Source organism: Danio aesculapii, chromosome 13 (assembly GCF_903798145.1).
Source record: "Danio aesculapii chromosome 13, fDanAes4.1, whole genome shotgun sequence".
NCBI classification, from domain to species: domain Eukaryota; kingdom Metazoa; phylum Chordata; class Actinopteri; order Cypriniformes; family Danionidae; genus Danio; species Danio aesculapii.
In genome coordinates, this window is record NC_079447.1 from 53,462,649 (window position 1) to 53,474,056 (window position 11,408).

Genomic DNA, 11,408 nt, shown 5'->3' on the forward strand with positions numbered 1-11,408 from the left:
CCTTCCTGTGGTGTGTGTGTGTGTTGCAGCTGCTGGCGGTGGAGCTGCTGAATGTGCTGCACCGGCTCCTGCTGACCCGAGACCCGTCCAGTGTTCAGCTGCAGGTCACAGCAGTGGTGCAGAAGACCATACACGCTGCACAGGAGCATCTGGAGCAGCGCAGGAGCAACAGTGAGGAGTTACACACATACACACACAAAGACACACCCACATACAGCTGAAGTCAGAGTTAACCTCCCTCCTTTAGGGCGAGGATATCAATTCTTTAGGGTGGGGCTATCAGTCTGTTAGGGCAGAGCTATCAATCCTTTAGGGTGGAGCTATCAGTCCTTGAGGGTGGACCTATCAGTCCTTTAGGGCGGGACTATCAGTCCTTTAGGGCGGGACTATCAGTCCATTAGGGTGGAGCTGTCAGTCCTTTAGGGTGGGACTATCAGGCCTTTAGAGTGGAGCTATCAGTCCTTTAGGGTGGGACTATCTGTCCATTAGGGCGGGACTATCAGTCCTTTAGGGTGGAGCTATCATTCCTTGAGGGTGGAGCTATCAGTCCATTAGGGTGGGACTATTAGTCTTTTAGGGTAGAGCTATCAGTCCTTTAGGGTGGGACTATCTGTCCTTTAGGGCGGGACTTTCAGTCATTTAGGGCGGTGCTATCAGTCCTTTAGGGCAGGACTATCAGTTCTTTAGGGCGGAGCTATCAGTCCTTTACGGCGGGACTATCAGTCCTTTAGGGTGTAGCTATTATTCCTTGAGGGTGGAGCTATCAGTCCATTAGGGCGGGACTATCAGTCTTTTAGGATGGAGCTGTCAGTCCTTTAGGACGGGACTATCAGGCCCTTAGGGTGGAGCTGTCATTCCTTTAGGGCGGGACTATCAGGCCTTTAGGGTGGAGCTGTCAGTCCTTTAGGGTGGAGCTGTCAGTCCTTTAGGGTGGAGCTGTCAGTCCTTTAGGGCGGGGCTATCAGTCCTTTAGGGCGGGGCTATCAGTCACTCAGTCACAAAGGGCGGGGCTTTCAGTTATTTAGTGCAGAGCTATCAGTCATATTGGGAGGGGCTATCAGTCCTTTAGTCTAAAATATACTCTTATAAACAAGGTTATTAAAAACAAGTGTTCTTCACAAAATCTGTGGTTACTCAGTTTCTGTGTTTGGATGCTGAAAAAACCTTTATGTGAAGCAGAAATCAGCATTTTATAATGACTTTATTAATTATTATCAAAGTAAAAATGATTTAGAACATATTTTGTGAGGTAATGTGATGAGCTCGAGTAAAACAGCAGCACAGCATTATTGAGTTATTTCATTAAAGAAAAAATGTGGTAATAAAACAATCTGTGTGCGTCTCTCTCTCTCTCTCTCTCTCTCTCTCTCTCTGCGTGTGTGTGTGAGCTGCAGAGGGTGGTGTGGATGAGGAGGGTGTGTGTGTGCTTGGGGAGGGAGCAGACAGCGGTGAGCTTCTTCCAGGTAAATCTCTGGTGTTTGCTGCGATGGAGCTGCTGGTGTTCATCCTGGTGCGTCACCTGCCGCAGCTGAAGGAGAAGAACACACACACCTGCAGACGCAGCCCACAGAGCCTGTCTGAACACAGCAGCCGCCTGGTGGCCAACAGCGTCACTGCACTCGCAGAGCTGCCGTCACTCTGCTCACCAGCAGGTACACACACACACACTGCAGAAAATATATCATATGCTAGAGCACAACCTAGTGTTCATATAATGTCATATAAACCTCAGAGTCAGACTGAGGAAAATACACCAGAGCTCCACTGAGGGCACGTTACCCCTTGTGTACTATTGGGTCGTTTTCATCCACTCTGGGCTGATTTTGAGTCTTAATTCGGCCACAACTGTCTCTGTGTTTCAGCAAATATGATGATTAGTGGGGACAAATCTTATTTTGGCTTATATTTAGGGAAAATGCTGTGGAAGTTTTCGGAAACTCATCAACACACTCTGTTCAGATGTTGGTGCTGTTTTTGCTCCATTGACTTCCATTATAATCACATTTATTGATCGCAAAGCCATGACAGAAGAATAATAATCTGCCTATGGGGTAAGAAAATAATCTTGTTTTCGTTTTGATATAAGATGACTTCTCTTCCTCCATTGTCAGATTATTTTGCTTGTTTTAAGGTAAAACTTGTTTATTTTTGGCTCATTATTTCTGAAAACAACACTATATTCTTTACTTGTCTAGAAATGCTTCTTAATTTAAGAAGTTGTAGATATTTGGACCAGAAACAAGACAAATACTCTAAATAAGAACAGCATGTTTGCAGTGTGATATGAACAACTGAAGCGCTCTATATTCATTTGAGTGTTGTTTGTGTGTTTGCAGGCAGTATGACGATCCTGCCCACGGTGCTGTTCCTGATCACTGGCGTGCTGAGAGAGACGGCGGTGAAGACTGCAGATAACAGTGTTTCAGCGCCGGTTTCTGCGGCTCTACAGGCCATCAAGACCATCCTGAGCTCAGCGGCGGCGCACACACACTCACACTGGAGCGCTCTGGTGCGCAGCAGTCTGGCCACCGTCCTGGAGGACTCACAGCCCAGCGGTGTGTGTGTGTGTGTGTGTGGTTTATTTATTAGAGCTGCTGTGTGTGTCTTTCCGACTGTTTTAAATCATAAAAACACCATCATACGTTTGCAGATATTAAGACCCTGCTGAAAAATCCAGTTTAAACCAGCCTAGGCTGCTTGGCTGGTTTTAGCTGGTCAACCATCCTGGTTTTAGAGGGGTTTTGGCCATTTCCAGGCTGGTTTCCAGCCATCTCCATCGTGGTCTTAGCTGGTCAGGCTGGAAAATGACCAGCTAAATCCAGCTAAAACCAGCTTGACCGGCCTGGTTTAAGCTGGACATAGCTGGTTTTGGCTGGACCCCCAGCCTGGCTAGGCTGATCAAGCTGGTTTTAGCTGGTCATTTTCCAGCCTGACCAGGTAAGACCAGAATGGAAATTGCTGGAAACCAGCCTGGAAATGGCCAAAACCCCTCTAAAACCAGACTGGTTGACCAGCTATAGCCTAGGCTGGTTTAAGCTGTTTTTTTCAGTAGGGGAATCATGCTGTTTTAGTATGCTTCAAATTTTAGTATGTAAAATGTTCAGCATACCAAAGGTTTTACTATGGTTTGTGTTTATGTAAGTGAGACGTGGTGCTCATCGACAAGAGGATGCACCAATAATGGCCCATACACCTGACTAATCAAGCAATACAACGGTTTATTGCTGGTACACACAGCTGACATCAATTATCACAGTAATATTCAATAATCATGGATCATACTCATGAAGATCAGTAATCAAAATACAACAAAACTGCATGAAAGCCTTATAATGTGAAATAAAGATGAGTAACAATGATGAGATGAATAAAAGACAGATAATCAAACCCCAAGCATATACAACCTCAGAGATGTGCCATCATTGTCCTCTTCAAAGACTGGGGAGCCTGTTGCAGTCACACTGTAAAACCAACACGTGTGTCCGAGAATGTCAGGCGATGTGCACTTATCCCACGGCTGAGCTTCCAGTGTTTCAGCAAGAAACCCTCACCTTTATAGTCTAAATCTGAGTGCTGGCCAAAGGTCGGCCTATTAGGTGAGAGAAGAGTGAGTTGATCAGGCCCACCTTCTCTCTCAGCTAGCTGCACATTATTTCTGAGTGCACACATTTAAGGTTTGAAGTGTCAGCAGGATTATCAGAGTCAATATTCAACCTCCTGAAATCCGGAGAAAGTTAACCTTAAGGTCATCAGACTCTTCTCTGGTCATTTGGTCATGCTTGAGGGTCAATATTTTACCTCTCATTATTTGGAGAAAGGTGTGAAGTTAACCTTAAGGTCATGAGAGCCTTCTCTGGTCATTTGGTTGTCCGTTTGAGAAAAAACAACCCATCTCTTACACCTGCTGAGTGATCATATTTATCTGAGAAACAGTGCTACAGTCAGTTATTCTGCTTTGAGGATGTGTGTTCAGTGTCAGAATGTCTGTCTTTGTTTTGATCTGTAACTCCGCCCACTGCCAGTTTAGCCAATTATATTTCATCACTCAGGTTGCCAGATGGTGGAGAACGGTGTATTTAATCTCTCTCTCTGTCTCTGTGGTGCAGACTCAGTGGATGAGGTCAGTTTTCTGGCCGCCGTCACCCTGTTCCTGCTGTCGGCCAGTGATGAGCTGATGAGTGTGTGTGTCCTGCAGAACGGCTGCATCGAGCGCTTCACACACGCTCTCAACTCTGCTGATCCCTGGGTGAGCTGTGCTTCATTCACACACACACTGATCAGCACGTCCCTTCTGTCATTTCACAATTCATCAAAAACTAAATGAAATTAAGAACAGGTGGCTCAGTGGTTATCACTGTGGCCAAACAGCAAGAAGGTCGCTGGTTCGAGTCCCGGCTGGGTCAGTGTGTGTTTCTGTGTGGAGTTTGCATGTTCTCCCCATGTTGGTGTGGGTTTCCTCCGGGTGCTCCGGTTTCCCCCACAGTCCAAACACATGCACTATAGGGGAATTGATCAACTAAATTGGCTGTAGTGTATGAATGAGGGTGTTTTCCAGCACTGGGTTGCAGCTGGAAGGGCATCCGCTTTGTTAAACACATGCTGGAATAGTTGGCAGTTCATTCCGCTGTAAAATAAATAAGGTAAATAAGGGAATGAGCCGAAGGAGAATGAATGAAACTAAGAACAGGTAGTGTTTAATACCTAAATAATAAAATAATTAGTAATTAACAAAAATAAATGATCATTTTCAGCTCATTTCAAGATGCACAGACATGAAAACATTGGGCTTAAACTGAAATTCTGGATGCACTTGGCAACTAACTGTGTGTGTGTGTGTGTGTGTGTGTGTGTGTGTGTGTGTGTGTGCGTGTGCGTGTGCGTGTGTGTGTGTGTGTTTGTGTGTGTGTGTGTATGTGTGTGTGCAGACTCAGGCGCGCTGCTGTCAGCTGCTGCTCTCCATCCTCCAGCAGCCGTCCCGCAGGCTCTCCGTGCCGTTCATCCACACGCTGGCGCCGCTGCTGGTGGAGCAGCTGAAGAGTGTGGAGCACCGGCGTGTGTGTAACGCTGCAGAGCTGCAGGCCGTGCAGGAGCGGGTTCGGGTGATGGAGAGGCTCGTGGACATGGCGGAAGAACACAACCGTGAGCAACATTACACTGATAGATCACACAGAAATGAATATATACTCACCCTCAGGATATTGAAGATGGAGATGACCCTATGGTTTTACCCAGCCCTGAGTGAGAAGCAGCCGTCTGTCCATCATTAGAGTGTTTGAGCTGCTGAAGATAATGTCAGCATAGACTAAGAGGATTATAGATGTGGAGTTTTAGACAAGGAGTGACATAGACTGACAGAGGCACTGACAACACACACACTGCTGTTTTACATCTGTCACTATGGGGACGTACAGCCGTCTGTAGCTCCGCCCTCTTCTGAAAAGTGCACTTTCTCATTTGCATTTAAAGCGACAGTCACCAAAACACCACAATTAGGATCAAAGCCTGAAAGAGTCAGTTTCAGAGAGCTGGAGGACATTATCTGTGTGCTATTCTCAGCTTAAACTCACACACACACACACACACACACACACACTCTAGACACAGCAGAGACGCATTTACAGCTTGTATAAAGTGGCAGAATAGGTCCCCTTTAAAAAGGCAGCACTATCATAACCCCTGTGTGTGTGTGTGTGTGTGCGTGTGTGTGTGTGTGTGTGTGTGTGTGTGTGTGTGTGTGTGTGTGTGTGTGTGTCGCAGGTGTTCAGCTGTTGGCTCTGCTGGTGCCCACGCTAGTCTCTTACCTGCTAGATGACTCCAGCTTCAGCTCTTCCTCCAGCAGCTCTAAAGGTCTGCATGATTTCGCCCTCCAGAGCCTGATGCACACCGGCCCACTTTACCCCACAGCCTTCAAGACGGTGATCGGAGCCGCTCCGGAGCTCAAGACCCGTCTGGAGGCGGCCATCAGATCCAAACAAGCCCACAGCAGAGCCAAAAGCACCGCCAGACAAACCCTGCCCGCTGTACCCGCCGCGCCAACCATCAAACTCAAGACCAGCTTCTTCTAGATGGAGAGATAGCTGAGATTAGTCTCATCACACTCAAAATAAGGCCTTTTTTGTCTCATCTCTAGTCCAGATATCTACAAACTCTTAAATCAAGAAGCATTTTACAACATATAGTCTTGTTTTCAGCAATAATGAGCCCAAATGAAGAGAGTTTTTCTGTAAAACAAGCAGAATAACCCGACAATAGGGGAAGCAGAATAATAATCGAGCTTTTCCTTTTGACATCAGATTATTTTGCTCACCTCATTGGCAGATTATGCATCTTATTTTAAAGAAATATATATATTTTACTGTATTATTTCTGAAAATAAAACACTTGTGAGGAAAATGCTTCTTGATTTAAGTATTTCTTATAAATTGCAGCTAGAAATGAGATTAAAGCTTTAAGAAAAGCTTTATTTTGTAGTGTAGTTCACTCAGAAAGGACATTTCTCTCTGTAATTCCTCTCCCTCATGTAGTTTCAACCCTTTTGAGCGTTTGTTCATCTTCAGAACACAAATGCAGATATTTTAGATGAAATCCTGGAGCTCTCTCATCCTCCATAGACAGCAAGAGTCCTGAGATGCTTCTTCAGTGGTTACACCATAATGTTATGAAGCCACATCACTGAAAATAATGACTTTACTCAACAGCTTCTTCTCTTCAGCACCAGGTAGCGTGTTTGTGATGATGAAGTATATTAATGACTTCTATACACTGCCAAAATTATTTTTTTCTGAGTAATTTTGTCTTGTTTCTAGTGCAAATATCTAAAAACTGTTAAATCAAGAGGCATTTTCTAGACTAGCAAATATAGTCTTGTTTCAGAAATAATCAGTCAAGATTGAGTTTTTAATTAAAACAAAATAATCTGACAAAGGGGTACAAAATAAAACAATCAAATGTCAAAAGTTTATATTTATTACTCTATATTTAGCTTGTTTTAGGGAAAAACTCTCTTCATTTTGACTCATTATTTCTGAAAACGAGACTATATAGTTGTGCTTGTCTAGAAAACGCTTCTCAATGTAAGAATTTGTAGATATTTGGACTAGAAACAAGACAGAAACTAAGTAAGAGAAGCACAATATTCGGTTTTAAATAACTGGGATTCAAAAATCAAGTTATTTTTGTGTGTGGAAATCTGCAGACGTGTTTCTAACTTTAATATAACAATATAATATATGTTATTTACTATTAAAATGAGCTTATCTGACAAGTGCACGACACGTGAGCTAACGACAAGAAAGCTTGATGTGATCCCAGCTGAACACTGAAGCCCCACTGAATGATTATCAATGTTTCTGGACTTTCAGCATCTCGGGACTCTTGCTGTCTATGGAGGATGAGAGAGCTCCAGGATCTGCATTTGTGTCTCTAAAATAAAGGAAATGCCTCAACAGATTAAAACAGCATGAAGGTGAGGAATTAATGACAGATTCTTCATTTGTGTGTGAACTGACCCTTTAAAGGCATTACTGGGTTTGCACTTTAAACAAGTCTCAATGAATGAAGGTGTTTTGAAAGCTGGTGAAAGGATAAATTCACATTGACCTGAATATCTCCTTCACCACAGTCATTCCTGTCTGTTTTTTTTTAACTGTGTTGGTGTATTTTTGTACCATCTTTCTGTCTGATTGTAATTTAAGGCTTGTTATCATATTTATCATTCTTTGGAGAAACTGCTGATGGTTGTTTTAAAACTGCTGATCCAGAATCAGTATGAACTTGAGTCTGTTAAAGGGACAGTTCACCCCAAAATGATCATTATCACTGCACAAATGCTTTTCTTATTTAAAGTTTTAGTCTTGTTTCTGGTCCAAATAATGAAGTAATGAGTCAAAAAGAAATAGAATTTTCCTCAAAACAAGCTAAATAATCTGCCAATGGAGTAAGAAACAATCACTGTGAAATAAGATTACCATTCTTCCCTCATTGTCAGATTATTCTGCTTGTTTTGAGGAGAAACTCTCTTCATTTTGCCTCATCATTCCTGAAAACAACACTAGATTCTTTACTTGTCTAGAAAATGCTTCTTGATTTAAGAGTTTTTAGATATTTGGACCAGACACAAGACACAAACTCAAAGCAAGAAAAGCAGTATATATACTAGTTTTTTCTGTTCAACACAAAAGACAATAGTTAGAAGAATGCTGACAGCCACTGAGTTCTGTATAAAACAAACACTATGGAAGTCAATAGTTACAGGTTTCCAACATTTCTCTAAATATCTTCTTCAGTGTTTAACAGAAAGTGAATAAATGATGAGAGAATTGACATTTGTTTGGGTGAGCTGTCCCTTCAGATGGAGTGTGTGAGTGTATTGTGTGTGTGTTTTAGTTGCTCAAGCAGCTTTATGGTGTTGTTTTGACATCTCGTTTGAGCTTTTAATAACTGGATTGTAAATTTGTTTGTCATTCGTGTGAATAAATGGATTATATGACTTTCGTTATGCCTGTCGTTCATCAAACACACAATCAGTATTTCAATGATTATTGAAGAGCTACACAGTTATTCTCATTATATTAATAATAATGATTCCTTACATTTCTATAGCGCTTTTCTGGACACATTTTTTTTGGGGGGGGGGAGATCTCCTCATCCACCACCAGTGTGCAGCATCCACCTGGATGAGGTGACAGCAGAATGCTGAAAGCTGGTAACTTTCATTGTTGGAAAACATATACTATGGAAGTCAATGGTTACAGGTTTCTAGCATTCTTCGAAATATCTTCTTTAGTCTTCAACAGAAGAAAGAAACACTTAAAGGTCTGAAACAAGTAAAGGGTGAGTAAATATTAGCAATTAATAATTCCTTACATTTCTCTAGTGCTTTTCTGGACACTCAAAACGCTTTACCAGGGGCAGAGTGGACATTTTAAAAGTGGGGACAGCTGAAATCCAAAAGTTTACATTCTTCATTACCTGTTTCTATATAGTCTGTCTCTAAAAGTGAGGGGGACATATCCCCCTGTCCCCCCCGGCTGCTACACGCCTGCGCTTTACACATTGGGGGGAATCTCCTCATCCTGCACCAGTGTGCAGCATCCACCTGGATGACACAACAGCAGCCATATTGCACCAGACCACACACACCAGCTGATTGGTGGAGAGGAAGCCGGTGATAGACAGAGGCCAGTGGGCAAATTTGGCCAGGATGCCGGGGTTAAACCCCAACTCATTTTCCAAGCACATCCTGGGATTTTTAACAATCTCGGTTTACATCTCATCTGAAAGACGGCGCTCACTGAGCAGTATAGAGTCCCCGTTAATATACTGGGGCCTCACACAGACCGCAGGTTGAGCGCCCCCTGCTGGCCTCACTAACACCACTTTCCCATGTGGTCTCCCATCCAGGTACTAAACAGGCGCAGCGCTGCTTGGCTTTAGTGTGCGACCTTGCTAGATTTGCAGAGAGCTAGCTGCAGGTCTGTTGAATGCTTGATTCTGATTGACTGATGATCACTCTTATGCACAGGGGTCAAACTCAGTTCCTGGAGGGCCGCAGCTCTGCATAGTTTATTTTCAACCCTAATTAAACACACCTGATCAAACGGAGTCCTTCAGGCTTGTTTGAAGCATGCTAAGTATGTTGGAGTTGGGTTCGATCAGTGATTGGAGCCGATGTAATTCATGTACACTCTAATATCGGGAGCTGATTGAGACGCAGCCCAGTTCTCACGTCCACATTTCCATCATGTCCTGTTGATCTGCTGGAGTGTGTGAACGCTCATTAGCCGAGCTGCTGCGTTTCCTCTCTTTCCTGCTATTGTGTGTTGGATTGTGCTCTAATCCTCATTATTTGATTACATGCTGGATTCGCTGCCTGTTCTGAGGATTGTTCTCATGAGTGTTGACCCAGTCTGAACTCCATGTGTATGACTGATTTATCGTGACGGCTAAACTAACAAGTGCTAAAGAGGGAACCAAAGACAAATAACAGTAAAAAATAGCACTTCAACACACATACAAGATTACTGACCCTCCTGTTCATTTATTTTCCTCTTCAAATATTTCCCCAGATTGAGGAATTTCTCACAGTATTTCCTCTAATATTTGTTCTTCTGGAGAAAGTCTTATTTGTTTTATTCCAGCTAGAATAAAAGCAGTTTTTAATAGTTTTAAAGCCATGTTAAGGTCAATATTATTAGCCCCCTTCAGCAATATTAGTGTTGGATTGTCTCTAGAACAAACCACTGTTATACAATGACTTGCCTAATTACCCTAACTTTACCCTAATTACCCTAGTTAAGCCTTTTAATGTCACTGTAAGCTGAATACTAGTGTCTTGAAGAATATCTAGTCTAATATTATGTACTGTCATCATGGCAAAGAGAGAATAAATCAGTTATTAGAGATGAGTTATTAACACTGTTATGATCAGAAATGTGCTGAAGAAATCTGCTCTCTGTTAAACAGAAATTGGGGAAAATATACAGGGGGCAATCCAGGTGATGACAAACAAAGCACAATACATTAAAAACACAAGCATAACTAGAAATATACAAGAACTGGAAAGAAAAAATAAAATAAAACCAAAATAATTCACAACACAGGGAAGAAGTTATGATCACGACACACAGCTGATGGAGTATACACTAACCTGCTCATTATTCAGACACTAGATGGCGCCACACAGTTATTAAAAGTACATTATAGCTAAATAATTAGATTTTTATCAAAAACCAGCAACATTCATTCATTCATTCATTTTCCTTCTGCTTAGTTGCTTTATTCCACAGCGGAATGAACCACCATCTATACCAGCATATGTTTAACGCAGCGGATGCCCTTCCAGCGGAAACCCAGTACTGGGAAACACCCATACACACACACACACACACACACACACACACACACACACACACACACACTACGGCCAGTTTAGTTGATCAATTCCCCTATAGCGCATGTGTTTGGACTGTGGGGGAAACCGGAGCACACGGAGGAAACCCCACACCAACACGGGGAGAACATGCAAACTCCACACAGAAACACACACTGACCCAGCCGGGACTCCAACCGGCGACCTTCTCACTGTGAGGCCCTACCAGCAACATTTCAACATTTCAACTATTGAACAATTCGACATGTTTTCCAGATTTTTCCTAACATATCTAGATATGCTCCTCCATGTTAAAAATCAATAAATACACGTCTTTTTAGATACACGTCTGGTGTTTGATGATTTGGGTCACGTGATTCTAATTTCGCGCCTCAGAATTTCCGCATAGATTAAAATGAACAGTAAATAAATCGTAGACTGTGAAATTATTTAAACAACGAATTGCAGTTTTATTCATAGTTTTTGTAATCCGAGAGCCTTCCTCCAGCAGCGAGAAACAACCTGCTCACATTCCCGA

General features: G+C 42.8%; 1 protein-coding gene across 1 annotated transcript in view; it reads left to right on the forward strand.

Annotated features, from left to right (window-relative positions):
* heatr5b (HEAT repeat containing 5B) overlaps positions 1-8,488 on the forward strand; it is a 34,947-nt gene extending 26,459 nt beyond the window's left edge. The window contains exons 31-36 of the mRNA XM_056470449.1: positions 30-171; positions 1,395-1,652; positions 2,337-2,555; positions 4,107-4,246; positions 4,926-5,139; positions 5,758-8,488. Coding sequence (XP_056326424.1) covers positions 30-171; positions 1,395-1,652; positions 2,337-2,555; positions 4,107-4,246; positions 4,926-5,139; positions 5,758-6,065 — 1,281 coding nt within the window. The 3' untranslated portion in view covers positions 6,066-8,488. The remainder of the gene's footprint in view (positions 1-29; positions 172-1,394; positions 1,653-2,336; positions 2,556-4,106; positions 4,247-4,925; positions 5,140-5,757) is intronic.
* Positions 8,489-11,408: the final 2,920 nt, after the last annotated feature.